Source organism: Drosophila mojavensis, unplaced genomic scaffold, assembly GCF_018153725.1.
Source record: "Drosophila mojavensis isolate 15081-1352.22 unplaced genomic scaffold, ASM1815372v1 contig_136, whole genome shotgun sequence".
Classification (NCBI taxonomy): domain Eukaryota; kingdom Metazoa; phylum Arthropoda; class Insecta; order Diptera; family Drosophilidae; genus Drosophila; species Drosophila mojavensis.
The window spans coordinates 21155447-21174410 of NW_025318667.1; the positions used below are offsets into that span (position 1 = coordinate 21155447).

Genomic DNA, 18964 nt, shown 5'->3' on the forward strand with positions numbered 1-18964 from the left:
TGTGTTATCCGCATTCCGGGCCACAACTTAATGAAATGTTTGACTGCGGAAATCCCAATTAAACTTGAACAATTAGTTCGCCAGATCTGGAGCAATTACATTAAAGTTTACCGAGGCGTATGCTTGATTCTAATGAGGATAATAAATATTAAAGAAATCTTTCTTTCTTTCTTATAAAAAAAAAATAGTTTTAGTTTCCAAATCAATTCCGTGTGCTCTTGAAAACATTTATAAAATCATATAAAATGAAAATGTACAGATCTAAAATTTTTTCTAGTCAAAACTGATTAATTTTTTTATTTAAAAAAAAAAAAAAAAAAAAAAAAAAAAGAAAAACATTAAAAAAAATTAAAATAAAAAAAAATAAATAAAAATAAAAAATAAATAAATAGTAATAATTATAATAATGATTTTTTTTCATAGAAGTGTCTCTTTCAGTAGTATAATTTTTAAAGCTTTCAAAAATGTCAAGCTTACTTAGTAGAGCTGCATATTTTTTAGAGATATAAAAATAACATGGGATGCATAAGCTTAGGGAAAGAAAGAGATTGAGGGCGTGGTTGGCAAAGTTAAAGCTTCTGAGATAATTTATACAGACGACGTCACGTCTAGCTCTTCACCTAGCTCTGGTTTAGTAGAGACTTGAGTTTATTTTCACAATTAATAAAGAGATTCGCCATGCGTTGGCAAATCACCTTTCTATGCTGCCATATGATTAAGAGAATTCTTTATGGGCCTCACTTCAGTCTGTAGCACTTTCATTCAAAGCGCGTGCCAGCATAGGCTTGGATAGGAGCATCAATTGGTCGACAGCGTGGCGCCGTCATTCGATTTGATTTATGCCGAATGACACTTTGGGGCTGCCGTCATGTCGTTAATGAGATGCAAATGCTCTAACCGCATTTTATTTATGAAACGCAAATTGTCACGCGCCGTGCTGAGGCCTGTTGCGGCCGTAAGAAAATACGCGCAAGTTGCAAACCTTAATTCACAAATTGCGTATACGCACGGGTGCCGCATGTGTTTAAGCGCCGCCCAGGCCTAAATATGCGGGCATGTATGTCACTGAGCTTTACAAATACACACACGCACAACAAAGTGCTTTCTTGTGTGTGTGTGTGTGTGTGTGTGCATGGGGCCTCTGTGCGTCGAGCTGATAAATAAATGTTGCACGCAAGTCGCTGTAAAGATTATCATTTATAAAGAGCATAAGGGCTACGAAACCCGCGTGGCACTCGGACCGCCAGAGAGCCGGATAGTCCGAAAGAGAGAGAGAGAGAGAGAGAGAGGTGAAAGGCGACAAGCTTGTAGCAAGTGAAGCCATACGTAGGTGCACGCTTGGGCACACTTCAGGCTCGATGGCTCGCCGCTTTTTTTTACGCGTACGTGGGCACATTTGACCGTTGGGTCGACGTGCCGTATACGTAATGTGCCCACGCACGCACACATACACACACACACACATGGACATGGATATGGACGACATTGAAAACATGCGTGTGTGCCTGTTTGTATAGGTAGTGACATGTCATGTGCGCTCATTTCTTTCCTCTTCTTCATTATTTTTATTCTTTCTTTTTTTCTTTTTTTTTTGGCTTTGTCAACGACTATTTAGTGCAGAAAATGCGTAAATTATTTACATAGGGCAATGCTGTAAAAGCATTTAGTGCTGGGAGCAAGCAGCGGCCATGCCCACCCATCCGATGATGATGCTGATGGTGGTCGACAGCAAATGACATGGCAAGGTCGTCAGCAAGGTCGCATCTTTCATGCTTGTGGCACGCGCTGTACAATTGGTCAGCCGGGCAGCTGGACAGCCAGCCCTGGGGCGGACTGAAAATCTTAATTAAACCATAAAAATTAAAGATTTATGAAATGATTTTTCAGTCGACTGCAATCGCCGTGCAGCAGCAGCGCAAGGGACAGATGCGAATAAAATGCTTGACAATAAAGCCAACTTAGCTCGGAAGCCACCAGCCGCCTGCCGCCTGCCGCCTGCCGCCCCACTGTCAGACAATTTAAAGCCACTTGATTTGGTGTGCGTGCCTAATGCTTGGATTCTCTGGCCGGGACTCAAGCGTTTGGTAATCCAAGCCTCTTGTGCGCTTGCCACTCGACGTTTTAGCTATTCATTAGTGCGCTCGGTGGGTTAACGTTGAATAGTAGTTCAACTAGAGACACCAGGCCGTCCTACACTACCGACACTACCGACACTACCGAACAACCTCAGCACCCCACCACCCGACCGACCGACCAGTCGTTCAGTTAGCTGAGTCAGGCTTACCGCAAATAATAAAATTTCTGCGTGGTAGGCAGTCGTAGAGAACGTGAAACAGGCAGGAGCGGGCGGGAGCGAGCGGCTGGAAGCTCTAAAGACCAAACGAGCCACTTGAATGTATTGCCGCCTTGCCCCGCACACACTGGGCCCCACAAGAGTATTCCGTTTGCACATATATAACAAAATATTAATGACTGTTAGGGCTTTCCCTTTTACTTCAAGTGAATTTCAAGCAGATGACCATTTAAAAGATTTGCGTACTGTACTTAGGTCAGATTCAAAGCAGGCTCCAACGAGATTTCGTAGCATTTTAAATGGTTTATTTGAACAGCCAGAGTACCCTAATTGCTGTACTCACTTTCTGAAATCCTCTATCTGCTTATCCCTTATCTTGCAGGTGAGCGACTCATACAATATGCCAGCGAGAACCTAGTGACGGAGGTGCTCATACATCCGCAATACAATACGCTTATACAATGCATGCGTAATCTACTCAGTAGTTTTACGAGGCATCGGCATATTATACACGCTGGCTACACCTTTAGCGGCAACGGTTCTTGGATCCTACAGGTTAGCCAGCACCCGCCCGGGAAGACTAAGATGCCAATGCTAATGTGATTTTACCTTCTGCTTTTCAGGATGGCACCTTCTCGGTGGCTGACTTTGCGGAGGCATTTCAAGAGCACGACGTACAAAGGGTGATACGTGCCTATGCGGACACCATAACGATGAATATACACTGTGCTGACGCTGGTCTATGGCACACATTGCCGGATAAGGTATTTTCGCGACAGTGTAAAATACGCATCAATCCGGTGGATGTCCTGGACACCAGTAGCGAGTCCATCAATGGCTTTATAGGTACCACTTAACGCCAAGTAAACTTCATATTCGAATGGAGCGCACTGACCTTTCATTTTTTATAGATTATCTAGCGCCAATGGTGGTGCCAACGTCACTGCGTGAGCTGCTGGAGACGTCGGATGTGGTGGGCAATATACGCTTCACACACCCAACGCTCTATGTGTTTCCCGGGGGCCAGGGCGATGCCGCTCTCTTTGGCATCAACGGCTTTAATATGCTAGGTAAATAATGAGTTATGGGAGATGAAAAGAAAAGATTCCTGAGTAATTTCTGTGATTTTGCAGTTGATGGCGGCTTCAATCGAAAGGCCTGCTTCTGGGACTTTGCACGGCATTTGGACCGGCTGGATGCGGTGCTGATGACGCGCCTGAACAACAGCAATGTGCAGGGACTTGGGGCTGTGGTGTCACGCAAGCGGGACTCTCATGTCTATCCACAGATTGGGCATTTCTTTGGCAATGTTCCCGATCGGAAGGGTGGACTGCCCAGTCCTGATGGCGACAAGGACCGTAATCCACTGCTGATCGATCTCTTTGAGCGCGGTCACGCCTTGGTTAACGATCTCAAGTCGCTTGACCTCAAGCCGCAGTGCTGCTATCGCAATCAAGAGCCTATAAATCTCTACCACAAGGTTGGTCACGGCACCCTGGATATGTATGTGATAAGTCCCTCACGGGACTCCAAAGAGGTCAAAGAGTTTCTACAAAAATGGAATTCCGGGGATCAGCGCCTCTTCACCGCGCGCGACACCAAGGAGTTTAACTTCCCCCTGCAGAATTTGGTATCCATTTGCGCGCTGCTTGTCTGGCAACCGGCTAACCCGGATGATACCATTACGCGTATCCTCTTCCCGGGCAGCACACCCGACTTTAAGATCCAGGAGGGTCTGGAGAAGCTCAAGCATCTCGAGTTCATGAAGCACTCCACTTGCACAGCCAAGTCAATAGCTCCAGCTATACAAACAGTGACAAGTACCAGAAAGACACTAAAATCAGCCATTGAAGGCACGCCACCCAGCGCTAGCTACAAGCCCAGTAAATTTGGTCCAACTGCCATAGCAGCCGTGGCTGTGCAGCAGGACAACAAGGCAAAGGAAGCTAAGGAAGCAGCAGCAGCGGCAGCAGCAGCAGCTGCCGCAGCAACCGCTGCAGCTGCAACTGCTTTGGAAACACCTGGCGATCAAGTGGAACGACCCACGCCGCTTTTGAGTGCTAAGGCGGACTCCATAGACACGGATGAGCCAGACGCTGAGCCTGAACCGGAGCTCGCTATCGACACCGGTGACGAGGGCGCGCCAGAGCCTTCCGTTCCCTCCACGGAGCCAGCTGAGCACGAGGACAACAAGGACACTGATGAGGAGAAAAAGGTGGAAGTGTTGATTGTCAAGCCACAGCCGGCAGCTGCGCCTGTCAAGGACGCAGTCGATGCAACCGCCACAGAAGCTAGCAGCAAGACAGCAAAGGCCGCCAAGGGCAAGCCGGACAAGCCTCGAGCGGAAGTCAAGCCAGTTGTACGCTCTAGAATTGACAGCAAGCCGCCAAAATCTATGGACCGCAAGCTGGTGAAGCGTGAGGACAAAAAGAGCTCGCCTACGGCCACGCCAGCTGTAAGCCGAGCACCAGCTACGCGGGATGTCAAGCCTAAGGTAATGACACGCACCACCAAGTCGAGTCCCAGCAGCACACCTGCCAAGAGCGCCAAGGAGGCCAACAACCGCAAGGTGCTTGAGTCCAAGCAACAGGCGACCGCGGCTCGGCAGAGCACAGCCAGCACACGTCGCACTGTTGGCACCATGGAGAAAAGGTCAGTGACGGAGACGAAGACAACGCAGCAATCAACGATGCAAGCAGCGCAGCGCAAGCCCATCTCCCGAAGGCCACGAGGGGTCTCTCCTTCCAAGCGAGCTCCGGCCCCTGGCAGTCCCATTAAGTCAGCTAAGCCAAAACCTGATTTGAAGAAATCACGACTGGATAAGGGTGGTACCACAGACTCCAGCTTGGTGTCCACACCGTCCGCAGATGAGGCGACAGCAGCCAAAAAGATGTTAGATCTAAGTGCCTCACAAGAGCTAGATGCTGAAAAGCAACGGGAATTGGATGACCTCAAAGAGGAACAGGAAGTTGTGCGAGAAATTGAGGCAGTTTTCAGTCGCGACGAGATGAAACGGCAACACTTGATCAAAGCGGAGCTGCGTGAGATGGCGAAGCAGGACAGCACAACGGAGGCCGAGGAAGAGGAGGAATATTTAATTATTGAAAAGGAAGAGGTAGAACAGTATACAGAGGACTCAATTATTGAGCAAGAGCAGGAGAGCAGCATGACTAAGGAGGAAGAAATTCAAAAGCATCAGCGTGACTCGCAGGAGTCAGAAAAGAAGCGCAAGAAAAGTGCAGAGGAGGAAATCGAAGCCGCCATCGCAAAGGCTGAAGCCGAGGAGCGTAAGGCTCGTCTGGAGAGTAGTGAAGCAGCCAGGCATGAGCCGCATGAACAGTTACACAGCCCTGAGAAAACGGAAATCAAGGCTGAGGTTCAAGAGATCTTATCCACTGCCAAGGACATTGTCAAGTCTCGCACTGAAGAACTGCCCCAGGGCAAGCATGCTGAAGAAGAATTCTCTTCCCCTACTCCTGATGATAAGCTCAGTAGCGCCAAGAAAACTTCTGATACTAAGGACGAGCTGATTGAAGCTCCTGAGCTGCCGCCCATTAACTTGCAAGAAAGTCTTCCAGAGGAAAAATTCTCAGCTACAATCGAATCCGGAGCTACCACAGCTCCTACCCTACCAGAAGATGAACGCATTCCATTGGACAAGATTAAGGAAGACTTGGTCATTGAGGAGAAATATGTCAAAGAAGAAACCAAGGAAATCGAATCGATTGTTGTGGCTACCGTTGCAGTGCCTGTCGCAGCAACGACAGCGGCCTCCATTATCACGCCAACCGAAACTAAAATAGTGGTTGGTACTGAGCCGCTTGCCGCTGGTATGGATTCTGCAGAGAGAGTCTTACCCAAGAAAATGACATTTGAGGCACAGCAGAATCTAATGCGAGATGTTATAAAAACACCTGATGAGGTGGCAGACTTGCCCGTACATGAGGAAGCTGATCTTGGCCTATATGAAAAAGACACACATGAAGCAGGATCCAAGAGTATTTCGCATAAAGAAGAAACAGCCAAAGAAGAAAAAGAAACCGAAGATGAAAAAGTTGTCAAAGATATTGATGTGGAAGAGGCAGCCGAACATATTCCTGAGCCCGAGATTATTGCGAAGACAGAGGACACTACTAAGATAGAATTAGACGGAAAAATTGCGGTCCCCATAATTCAAAAAACCGATATTAGTGAAACAATTCCTGACAAGGATAAAGTGGTGATAGCCCAGGAGCAACCAGGCGAAAGAATCGACAAGAAGCTGGCCAGTACACCAGATGAAAAAGAAACTAGCGATATAACTTCCGAAGATGAATTGCCAGCACATCCTATCCAACCTACAGCTGTACCGACAAAAGTAAAGGATCGTGAAGACACAGTATCTCTAGAAAGCCCTGCAACAATTGAAGAAGCCATTGAGGTTGAAGTGAAAATATCGAAGAAGGAACTCCATGACGTGGAAATAACAAAGAAGGAAGTCCATGATAGCACAGGTGACCAAAAGAAAGAAACAACTAGAGTATCACCAACTATCAAACAAGCTAAGGCAGCAATAGAACTAAGCCAGCAAAAGAATTTACAAGATGAAGAGATTTCTCCTCTAAAAGACTTAGAGAAACTAGAGATCTCAAAAGATGAAGTAATTTCAACAGAGCAGTCCCGTCGCGAATCCATTCAAGAAGGTACGAAGCCAGAAAACTTTAAAGGCGACAAGTCTTTACCAGCCTCTACGGAAGCATCAAGACCTGAATCAGTAGCCGACAGTGTGAAAGGTGAACATGTGAAACTTGAAAGCGTCGACGAAAAGGCAACCAAACCATCTGAGCGAGAATCCATTGCAGAGAGTATTAAGCCAGAAAGCCAACCTGTCTCTCTGGAGCCATCACGACCACATTCCGTGGCAGAAAATGCAAAAGATGATCACGAAAAACCCGATAGTCCTAAGGATGAGCAGTCTGCAGAGCCTTCGAGACGGGAATCAGTTGCGGAGAGCTCAAAACCTGAAGGCTTAAAAGATGAAAAGTCTTCACCTCTTTCTAAAGAAGCATCACGACCAGGCTCTGTATCCGAAAGTGTAAAAGATGAGAAGGCAGAAAGTGTTAAGAACGAGAAGTCTGCAGAGCCCTCCAGGAGGGAATCCGTTGCGGAGAGTACTAAACCCGATAGCCTCAAAGATGACAAGTCACTTCCTGCCTCCAAAGAGCCATCAAGACCTGAGTCTGTCGCTGAAAGTGTGAAAGATGAGCACGACAAACCAGAAAGCGTTAAGGATGATAAGTCTGGAGAGCCTTCCAGGAGAGAATCCGTTGCGGAGAGCACTAAGCCCGAGAGTTTGAAGGACGACAAATCCGTTCCTGCCTCCAAAGAGCCATCAAGACCTCACTCTGTCACCGAAAGTGTGAAAGACGAGCACGAGAAGCCAGAAAGTGTTAGGGACGATAAATCTGGAGAGCCTTCAAGACGAGAATCCGTTGCAGAGAGTACTAAACCCGATAGCCTCAAAGATGACAAGTCACTTCCTGCCTCCAAAGAGCCATCAAGACCTGAGTCTGTCGCTGAAAGTGTGAAAGACGAGCACGAGAAACAAGAAAGCGTTAAGGATGAAAAGTCTGGAGAGCCTTCCAGGAGAGAATCCGTTGCGGAAAGTACTAAGCCCGAGAGTTTGAAGGACAACAAATCGCTGCCTGTCTCCAAAGAACCTTCCCGCCCAGCCTCTGCTGTTGAGAGTGTGAAAGACGAGCATGAGAAACCAGAAAGTGTTAAAGACGAGAGGTCTGGAGAGCCTTCCAGGAGAGAATCCGTTGCGGAGAGTACTAAACCCGATGGCCTCAAAGATGAAAAGTCCCATCCTGCCTCCAAAGAGCCATCAAGACCTGAGTCTGTCGCCGAAAGCGTAAAAGACGATCATGAGAAACCAGAAAGTGTTAAGGATGAAAAGTCCGAAGAGCCTTCGAGACGAGAATCCGTTGCAGAGACTACTAAGGCAGAGATTTTGAAGGACGACAAATCGCTGCCCATCTCCAAAGAGCCTTCCCGCTCAAGTTCTGTTGCTGAAAGTGTGAAAGACGAGCATATGAAGCCAGAAAGTGCTAGGGATGAAAAGTCTGGAGAGCCTTCCAAGAGAGAACCCGTTGCGGAAAGTATTAAGCTCGACAGCTTGAAAGATGACGAGTCTCTGTCAGTCTCCAAGGAACCATCACGCCCGGGCTCTGTGGTAGAAAGTGTTAAAGACGAGCATGAGAAGCCAGAAATTGTTAAGGACGAGAAGTCTGGAGAGCCTTCCAGGAGAGAATCCGTTGTGGAGAGTACTAAACCCGATAGCCTCAAAGATGGCAAGTCACTTCCTGCCTCCAAAGAGCCATCAAGACCTGAGTCTGTCGCTGAAAGTGTGAAAGATGAGCATGAGAAACCAGAAAGCGTTAAGGATGAAAAGTCTGGAGAGCCTTCCAGGAGAGAATCCGTTGCGGAGAGTACTAAACCCGATAGCCTCAAAGATGACAAGTCACTTCCTGCCTCTAAAGAGCCATCAAGACCTGAGTCAGTCGCTGAAAGTGTGAAATATGAGCATGAGAAACCAGAAAGCGTTAAGGACGAGAAGTCTGGAGAGCCTTCCAGGAGAGAATCCGTTGCGGAAAGTATTAAGCCCGAAAGCTTGAAAGATGGTAAATCTCTGCCAGTCTCCAAAGAGCCTTCCCGCCCAAGTTCTGTTGCTGAAAGTGTGAAAGACGAGCATGAGAAGCCAGAAAGTGCTAGGGATGAAAAGTCTGGAGAGCCTTCCAGGAGAGAATCCGTTGCAGAAAGTATTAAGCCCGACAGCTTGAAAGATGACAAGTCTCTGCCAGTCTCCAAGGAACCATCACGCCCAGGCTCTGTGGTAGAAAGTGTTAAAGACGAGAATGAGAAGCCAAAAATTGTTAAAGACGAGAAGTCTGGAGAGCCTTCCAGGAGAGAATCCGTTGCGGAGAGTACTAAACCCGATAGCCTCAAAGATGACAAGTCACTTCCTGCCTCCAAAGAGCCATCAAGACCTGAGTCTGTCGCTGAAAGTGTGAAAGATGAGCATGAGAAACCAGAAAGCGTTAAGGACGAGAAGTCTGGAGAGCCTTCCAGGAGAGAATCCGTTGCGGGGAGTACTAAACCCGATAGCCTCAAAGATGACAAGTCACTTCCTGCCTCCAAAGAGCCATCAAGACCTGAGTCTGTCGCTGAAAGTGTGAAAGATGAGCATGAGAAACCAGAAAGCGTTAAGGACGAGAAGTCTGGAGAGCCTTCCAGGAGAGAATCCGTTGCGGAAAGTATTAAGCCCGAAAGCTTGAAAGATGGCAAATCTCTGTCAGTCTCTAAAGAGCCTTCCCGCCCAAGTTCTGTTGCTGAAAGTGTGAAAGACGAGCATGAGAAGCCAGAAAGTATTAGGGATGAAAAGTCTGGAGAGCCTTCCAGGAGAGAATCCGTTGCAGAAAGTATTAAGCCCGACAGCTTGAAAGATGACAAGTCTCTGTCAGTCTCCAAGGAACCATCACGGCCGGGCTCTGTGGTAGAAAGTGTGAAAGATGAGCATGAGAAACCAGAAAGTGTTAAGGACGAGAAGTCTGCAGAGCCCTCCAGGAGCGAATCCGTTGTGGAGAGTACTAAACCCGATAGCCTCAAAGATGACAAGTCACTTCCTGCCTCCAAAGAGCCATCAAGACCTGAGTCTGTCGCTGAAAGTGTGAAAGATGAGCATGAGAAACCAGAAAGCGTTAAGGATGAAAAGTCTGGAGAGCCTTCGAGAAGAGAGTCCGTTGCTGAGAGTACTAAGGCCGAGAGTGTGAAGGACGACAAATCGCTGCCCGTCTCCAAAGAACATTCCCGACCAGCCTCTGCTGTTGAAAGTGCGAAAGACGAGCACGAGCAACCAGAAAGCGTTAGGGACGAAAAGTCAGGAAAGCCCTCCAGGAGAGAGTCCGTTGCGGAAAGTGTTAAACCCGACAGCTTGAAAGATGAAAAGTCTCTACCCGTCTCCAAAGATCCTTCCCGCCCTGGCTCTGCTGTTGAAAGTGTGACAGACGAGCACGAGAAGCCAGAAAGTGTTAAAGGCGATAAGTCTGAAGAACCTTCCAGGAGAGAATCCGTTGCGGAGAGTACTAAACCCGACAGCTTGAAAGATGACAAGTCCCTTCCGGCCTCCAAAGAGCCATCAAGACCTGAGTCTGTCGCTGAAAGTGTGAAAGATGAGCACGACAAACCAGAAAGCGTTAAGGATGATAAGTCTGGAGAGCCTTCCAGGAGAGAATCCGTTGCGGAGAGTATTAAACCCTACAGCTTGAAAGATGACAAGTCACTTCCTGCCTCCAAAGAGCCATCAAGACCTGAGTCTGTCGCTGAAAGTGTGAAAGATGAGCATGAGAAACCAGAAAGCGTTAAGGATGAAAAGTCTGGAGAGCCTTCGAGAAGAGAGTCCGTTGCTGAGAGTACTAAGGCCGAGAGTGTGAAGGACGACAAATCGCTTTCCGTCTCCAAGGAACCTTCCCGACCAGCCTCTGCTGTTGAAAGTGTGAAAGACGAGCATGAGAAACCAGAAAGCGTTAAGGATGAAAAGTCTGGAGAGCCTTCAAGAAGAGAGTCCGTTGCTGAGAGTACTAAGGCCGAGAGTTTGAAGGACGACAAATCACTGCCTGTCTCCAAAGAACCTTCTCGTCCAGGCTCTGCTGTTGAAAGTGTGAAAGAAGAGCATGAGAAGCCTGAAATTGTTAACGATGATAAATCTGGAGAGCCTTCGAGACGAGAATCCGTTGCGGAAAGTGTTAAGCCCGAGAGTTTGAAGGACGACAAATCACTGCCTGTCTCCAAAGAACCTTCCCGCCCAGCCTCTGCTGTTGAAAGTGTGAAAGATGAGCATGAGAAACCAGAAAGCGTTAGGGACGAGAAGTCTGGAGAGCCTTCCAGGAGAGAATCTGCGGCAGAAAGTGTAAAACCCGAGAGTTTGAAAGATGACAAATCGCTGCCTGTCTCTAAAGAACCTTCCCGCCCTGACTCTGCTGTTGAAAGTGTAAAAGACGAGCATGAGAAACCAGAAAGCGTGAAGGATGAAAAGTCTGGAGAGCCTTCCAGGAGAGAATCCGTTGTTGATAGTATTAAGCCCGACAGCTTGCCCGTCTCCAAAGAACCTTCCCGCCCTGGCTCTGCTGTTGAGAGTGTGAAAGACGAGCACGAGAAGCCAGAAAGTGTTAAGGATGAAAAGTCTGGAGAGCCCTCCAGAAGAGAGTCCGTTGCGGAAAGTGTTAAACCCGGCAGCTTAAAAGATGAAAAGTCTCTACCCGTCTCCAAAGAACCTTCCCGCCCTGGCTCTGCTGTTGAGAGTGTGAAAGACGAGCATGAGAAACCAGAAAGTGTTAAGGGCGAAAAGTCTGGAGAGCCCTCCAGGAGAGAGTCCGTTGCGGAAAGTGTTAAACCCGACAGCTCGAAAGATGAGAAGTCCTTGCCCGTCTCCAAAGAACCTTCCCGCCCTGGCTCTGCTGTTGAGAGTGTGAAAGACGAGCACGAGAAGCCAGAAAGTGTTAAGGGCGAAAAGTCTGGAGAGCCCTCTAGGAGAGAGTCCGTTGCGGAAAGTGTTAAACCCGACAGCTCGAAAGATGAAAAGTCTCTGCCCATCTCCAAAGAACCTTCCCGCCCTGGCTCTGCTGTTGAAAGTGTGAAAGACGAGCACGAAACGCCAGAAAGTGTTAAGGACGAAAAGTCTGGAGAGCCCTCCAGGAGAGAATCCGTTGCGGAAAGTATTAAGCCCGACAGCTCGAAAGATGAAAAGTCGCTACCAGTCTCCAAGGAACCATCAAGGCCGGGCTCTGTGGTAGAAAGTGTGAAAGATGAGCATGAGAAGCAAGAAAGTGTTGAAGGTGATAAGTCTGAAAAACCTTCCAGAAGAGAATCCGTTGCGGAAAGTATTAAACCCGACAGTTTTAGAGATGAAAAGTCTATCCCTGTCTCCAAAGAACCTTCCCGCCCTGGCTCTGCTGTTGAAAGTGTGAAAGACGAGCATGAGAAGCCAGAAAGTGTTAAGGACGAAAAGTCTGGAGAGCCCTCCAGGAGAGAGTCCGTTGTGGAAAGTGTTAAACCCGACAGCTCAAAAGATGAGAAGTCCTTGCCCGTTTCCAAAGAACCTTCCCGCCCTGGCTCTGCTGTTGAAAGTGTGAAAGACGAGCACCAGAAGCCAGAAAGTGTTAAGGACGAAAAGTCTGCACAGCCCTCCAGGAGAGAATCCGTTGCGGAAAGCATGAAACCCGACAGCTTGAAAGATGACAAGTCTCTTCCCGTCTCCAAAGAAGCATCACGACCAGGCTCTGCTGTTGAAAGTGTGAAAGACGAGCACGAGAAGCCAGAAAGTGTTAAGGATGAAAAGTCTGGAGAGCCTTCAAGAAGAGAGTCCGTTGCTGAGAGTACTAAGGCCGAGAGTTTGAAGGACGACAAATCACTGCCTGTCTCCAAAGAACCTTCTCGTCCAGGCTCTGCTGTTGAAAGTGTGAAAGAAGAGCATGAGAAGCCTGAAATTGTTAACGATGATAAATCTGGAGAACCTTCGAGACGAGAATCCGGTGCGGAAAGTGCTAAGCCCGACAGCTTGAAAGATGAAAAGTCTCTGCCCGTCTCCAAAGAACCTTCCCGCCCTGGCTCTGCTGTTGAAAGTGTGAAAGACGAGCACGAGAAACTAGAAAGCGTTAAGGGCGAAAATTCCGGAGAGCCTTCGAGAAGAGAGTCCGTTGCTGAAAGTACTAAGGCCGAGAGTGTGAAGGACGACAAATCGCTGCCCGTCTCCAAAGAACCTTCCCGCCCAGCCTCTGCTGTTGAAAGTGTGAAAGACGAGCATGAGAAACCAGAAAGTGTTAAGGACGAAAAGTCCGGAGAACCTTCAAGACGAGAATCCGTTGCGGAAAGTGCTAAACCCGACAACTTGAAAGATGAAAAGTCTCTGCCCGTCTCCAAAGAACCTTCCCGCCCTGGCTCTGCTGTTGAAAGTGTGAAAGACGTGCACGATAAGCCAGAAAGTGTTAAAGACGAAAAGTCTGGAGAGCCCTCCAGAAGAGAGTCCGTTGCGGAAAGTATTAAACCCGACAGCTTGAAAGATGACAAGTCTCTTCCCGTCTCCAAAGAAGCATCACGACCAGGCTCTGCTGTTGAAAGTGTGAAAGACGAGCACGATAAGCCAGAAAGTGTTAAGGATGAAAAGTCTGGAGAGCCCTTCAGGAGAGAATCCGTTGCAGATTGTATTAAACCTGACAGCTCGAAAGATGACAAGTCTCTTCCTGTTTCAAAGGAGACATCACGACCGGGATCCGTAGACGAAAGTGTAAAGGGTGAACAGGAACAACCTGAGGTGCTAAAAGACGACACATCCGCAGAGCCTTCGCGGCGTGAATCTGTTGCAGAAAGTACCAAAATAGAAAGTACGAAAGATGACAAGTCGCTTCCCGTATCCAAGGAACCCACACGTCCGGGCTCGGTAGTAGATAGTGTTGATCATGAAGAGCCCAAAGTAATTTCACGTCCCGAAAGTGTACAGCATGAAATAAGTTTATCTAAGGAATTCTCTGCTCAGGACTCAGTTGTCGAGACTGCTTCTTCACCTATAGATGAAGCTAAGGACTTCGTACTCGCGGATAATGTAAATAAAGATACCTTAGTCTTAAATTTAGACTCGAAGGGTGACTATCCAACACTTTCGAGCCCTATTGATGTTGCTGAGGGTGACTTCGCAGTGGCAACTTCCCTGGCACCAAAGTCGGCAGAGTCAGAAGATCAAAAGACGTCAATTCCTGTCTCGATTGGTGACACTGCATCTTCACCAATTGATGAAGCAAAAGATTTTATACCATCGGATGGTATAAAAAAAGAGACGTTCGTCCTAGCTATGGAATCAAAGAGCGACTTTCCAACCCTCTCAAGTCCTATTGATGTTGCTGAGGGTGACTTCTCAGTTTCAACAGCTAAGCCGCTTGATGATGAATCTCCCAGCAAGTCAGTATTAAACTCCAAGGAAGTATCACGACCTGAATCTGTACACGAATCTTTAGCTGAAAGTCCAAAGGCAGACGATATTACTGATTCGACTGTCAAAAAACCAGAAAATGACAAAGACAAAAAGTCTGCTACTTCTTCCCGAAGTGGATCTATTGCAGAGAGCACAAAAGTTGATGATAAGTCTCTACTGCTTACCTCAAAGGAACCATCGCGTCCAGCATCAGTGGCTGAAAGTGTGAAATCAAAGGAATCTTCCCGTCCAACTTCAGTCGCGGAAACAGTATCGTCACCAATAGATGAAGCATCAAAAGAACCTTTTTCATTAATATTGACATCTACTGAAATGAATGCAAACTATCCAACAGTGTCCAGCCCAGTAGATATTGCTGAAGGCGAGTTTTCCCACACCACATCGGGGGCGATGGAAATAGAAAAGCCTGCCGAAGACGCCACTGTGGGAGCGATACTAACGGCGTCCAGCCCAGTCGATGTGGCAGATAATATTTTAGAATCGTTTACTACTTTTGAAGAACATATCATTGAACAAATAAGCCAACCTGAATCTGATGCAATCAACTCGAGCAAAGGTACTCTAGAATCGCTAACTGATACGCTGAGTAAAAAGGCAGAGACTGTAATTGATGTAGTGAGCCAGAAACTAGAAAGCGGTAAGGAGCTAGTAGCAGAGTCACTGGAGGGATCCAAAACAGAAACTAAAGCCGAAGAACAAGTGACAGAAAATTCTACTACCAAGGGTAACTTAGACTTGAGTGGATTTTCAGAGCTTCGAGAAACGCATATTACCACAGTTGACTCACCCGAATTCACAGTAACCATATGCGAACGCGACGAGAGTATTTTGCACGATATCAAGGAAGAGGATGAGGAGCACAGATTCTCGCCACCAACCGAAAAGGGAGCCATTATACCAGAGCAACCAATGCGTCCCCTCTCGCCACGCGAAGAAGAAGTTGCCAAGATAGTCGCCGATGTAGCCAAGGTATTGAAGTCCGACAAAGATATTACTGACATTATACCAGGATTCAATGAGAAGCAATTGGAAGAAAAACTAAAAACCACTTCTGAACCTGAAACTGAGCCCACAGATGATTTAAAAACAATCACACCAGAGGCTCTTTCGAGAAAATTAAGTGCAACAAGGGACCTATCGTTGGATGAAAAGATATTGGATATCAAAATGATGAAGGTAGATATTGAGTCTGAAAAGTCATCACCAGATCAAAAGTCTGGGCCAATTTCAATTGAAGAGAAGGACAAAATTGAGCAGTCCGAAAAAGCTCAGCTCCGAGAAGGAGCTGCCAAAATGGCTGATATTGAATTAGCCAAGGATATTTCCAGGCCGGAGTCCGTAACAAGCCAGCTGGGAGCAATCGAGTCTTTAACATCCCGAACGGAGTCCATAACAAGCCAAAAAGAAGAAAAGTTGGAAGAATCGACAATTCTGTCAAGAGAAGCATCACGACCCGAATCAGTGGCTAGTTTGAAAGAGGAACTCGATCAGAAGCATGAAAAATCGCCACCACTATCTAAGGATATTTCCAGACCCGAGTCAATTGTAAGCCACGTAAGTGAGAAGGAAACTGTCAGTGTAGAGTCGCATTCCAGACGTGAGTCAGAAATGTCTGTTGCTGACGGCGTGAAAGGAGATGGATCGGTTACAGCAAGCAAAGATGCAACGCGGCCAGGATCCGCAGCCAGCCACGTCAGCGAACAGTCATCAGAGACAAAGAAAAGCCCCCACCCGGAATCGAAAGAGAAGGAGCCTGAATCTTCGCGGCCAGCATCAAGTGCCAGTCATATCAGTGCCAAGGATGAGCAGACTTCAGAGTCCCAACGCGATTCAGTACTGATATCGACACTCGAAACCAAAAAGGAGGAAAAATCAAGCGAATCAACAAGTACATCAAAGACTGTTATAAGTCAATCTCACTTAAAAGAAGAATCTATCAGCGAATCTGTATGTAGCAGCATGAAGGCTGAGGACAGTTCACGGCGCGACTCATTGTCCAGTCTGCTGACCGACAAGGAAATCACCAAATTGGTTACCTCTAGTGTTAAGGAAGATACTGAACATGTTACAAAGATAACGGAAAAAACGACAACATCCCAGTTGGAGGAGCTACTCATTCAGTCCGAAGAGTGCTCATCCGAGTCCATAGTCAGCGAGATTCAAACTACGAGCAGCCAGAAGCCAAGTAGTCAAATCTCAAGTAAGGAAATCACAAGTACAACTGTTCAGGAATCAGTAAAGGACAGTCTCAAGGAAACGGTAGCTGAATTTTTGGCAACGGAGAAAATAGTTTCTGCCAAGGAAACCTTCAGCGCTGAGGCAACCAAAACCGCTGATGACTGTCTAAAGATGATCTCCAGTGAAATTACCTCCCAGAAGCCGTTGTTTGTCGGCACAGATGAGTCGCGGCGTGAGTCGATGCTTAGCCAGACAAGCGAGGGTCGACAAACCCACAGCGATGTTGAGGAGGATAGCGACGATGACAGACATGCCGGTCTAAAGGAAAGTCGCTCCAAGTCCATTGCCACCATCATGATGACCAGCATCTATAAGCCCTCCGAGGAGCTTGACACGATTGGAGCGATCAAAGAAGAGGAGACTAAAGAAGAGGACGAACATGAGGCATCCAAGGAGACAAAAACCACTTCCTCCACAGACACAACCACATTGCTGCAATCCTCTGAACAGAGCAGCAGCAGCACCACTACCACAACTAAATCAACCGACTCGAAAACCAAAGTAGAGTCTATAACACTATTACACACACAAACACAGGCTGAGAAAGCAGTGGACGGCACAGATCGCAAGACGCCGCCAACGGCACCGGTCAGTCCCAGTGTAAAGCCAATGAGCACCACAAGCACCGCGGCCAGCAGCTCAGGCTGTGCCAAGAGTGAGTCTAGCGCTGCCAGCGTCGCATCAACATCGGGCCCATTGTCGCCCAAAGATATTAGTGGTAAGTCTAGTCCTGGTGCTTTAACATCTGAAAGTCAATCCATACCAACACCGCTAGGGCGTGAATCACACACCGAGACGCCAGAGTCATCACCCAAACCAACATCTCCGTTCCCGCGTGTCAGCAAAGACGAGCTTAGGTCCTTAGGTGCAGTGGAGGAGCCCGATTTAGCCGAGATTGGAGTCGACTCCAGCGAGCTGCTGCCCGAACTGCACGAGCTGCGTGGCATTGAGAGCACCACAGCGCTGAGTGGCAGCACCGAAAAGATTATCACGACTACCATAACCACAGTCACCAAGGTCGTCTCCGCGGATGGCAAGGAGATTGTGACCGAGCAAAAGACAGTTACTACAACCGATAGCTCTGAGCCAGATAGCGAGAAGGTCGTGGTAACCACAACGCGCACCACCAGCGAGAGCGAGAAGAGCGAGCGTGAGCGCGATCAAATGCTACCCAAGGAGGTGGCTGTGCTGCGTGGCACTTATCGCTCCAGCACACCCGGCAGTGATGATGAGCGTCTGGCCGGCGCTATGAGCGATGATGACTTGCCAGGCACACCACGCAGCACCAGCTATGATCTGCAGCGCTCCAGCTCTGGGGTGAGCAAGCGCTCGGATCTGGATGGCGAGGACAGTCAGGATGATATACCGCCTCAATACGGCAGCGAAGAGCATTCCACTGCGCGCGCCATTCTGCCGCCCCGCACTGCTGATCCCATGGCAACCTCATTCTATGGCGCACTTCCCGATAGTTTTGATGGCAAGCCCAGCACAGAGCCCATACCGATACGGGGTGCCGTGCTGATGACCTACACAGACTCACCGCCAGCCAGTCAATCGTCGGAGAGTGTGGAGAGCACCAGCCAAACCTGGGCCGGACATAAATTCCTGGATGAGGCCGACAAGGACTTCCAGAAGGCACTCGAGGAGCATGTGCAGGCGCGCGGCGCCGAGGTGATGTCTTCCGTGACCGCCAAGTATTCCTACTCGCCTTCCAAGGCCGAGGAGGTCGAGCAAATTGTCAGCAGCACTGCCGAGCGACAACGTTTCCCCCTCAGTGATGTCCACAAGGTACGCAGCGGCGACAATCTCTTGGCTAGTTTTGGCACCCTAAGTCCAGCTGGTGGAAGCCAGCAAGCAGCAAGCACTGCAACCACCACTGGCACTGCCACACCGTCAACAGCAACAGCTGCAGCAACAACTGCAGCAACATCAGCAACAACTGCAGCAATAACTGCAACAGCTGCAGCAACAACTGCAGCAACAACAACAGCAACAACAACAGCTAGCACAAGCAGCACTACCGGCACTCTGCCAAAGGATCGACTTGAGGAATGGGGCAAACCACTCGGCCTTCCATCACCGGCACCATTGCCGGTCGAAGGCGCCGATATTCGCACCACGCCCAAGAAAGAGCGTCGCTTGGTCGCAACCAAGACGCGACTGAACAATGAGAAGAACCTGCGCAAGCGTAGCGAGTCACCCAACAAGGCTAAGAAGCCCGCACCAGTGTATGTGGATCTTACCTATGTGCCGCATAACGGCAACTCCTACTATGCGCACGTGGACTTCTTTAAGCGCGTCCGTGCTCGCTACTATGTCTTCTCCGGCACTGAGCCTAGCCGTCAGGTCTACGATGCCCTGCTGGAGGCCAAGCAAACCTGGGAAGACAAAGAGCTAGGTAAGTACCGTCA

The 18964-nt window shown here is 48.3% G+C and overlaps 1 protein-coding gene across 2 annotated transcripts in view; it reads left to right on the forward strand.

The window, feature by feature from the left end:
• Nucleotides 1-18964, forward strand: part of LOC6584385 (microtubule-associated protein futsch) — a 62766-nt gene that overhangs the window by 42971 nt on the left and 831 nt on the right. The window contains exons 3-7 of one of the 2 annotated variants that reach the window (XM_044011422.1): nucleotides 2676-2848; nucleotides 2917-3139; nucleotides 3205-3363; nucleotides 3427-17271; nucleotides 17329-18951. In XM_044011422.1, the coding sequence (XP_043867357.1) occupies nucleotides 2676-2848; nucleotides 2917-3139; nucleotides 3205-3363; nucleotides 3427-17271; nucleotides 17329-18951 (16023 nt within the window). Of the gene's footprint in view, nucleotides 1-2675; nucleotides 2849-2916; nucleotides 3140-3204; nucleotides 3364-3426; nucleotides 18952-18964 lie in introns of both variants that reach the window. The other variant, XM_044011421.1, reaches the window with a different exon arrangement.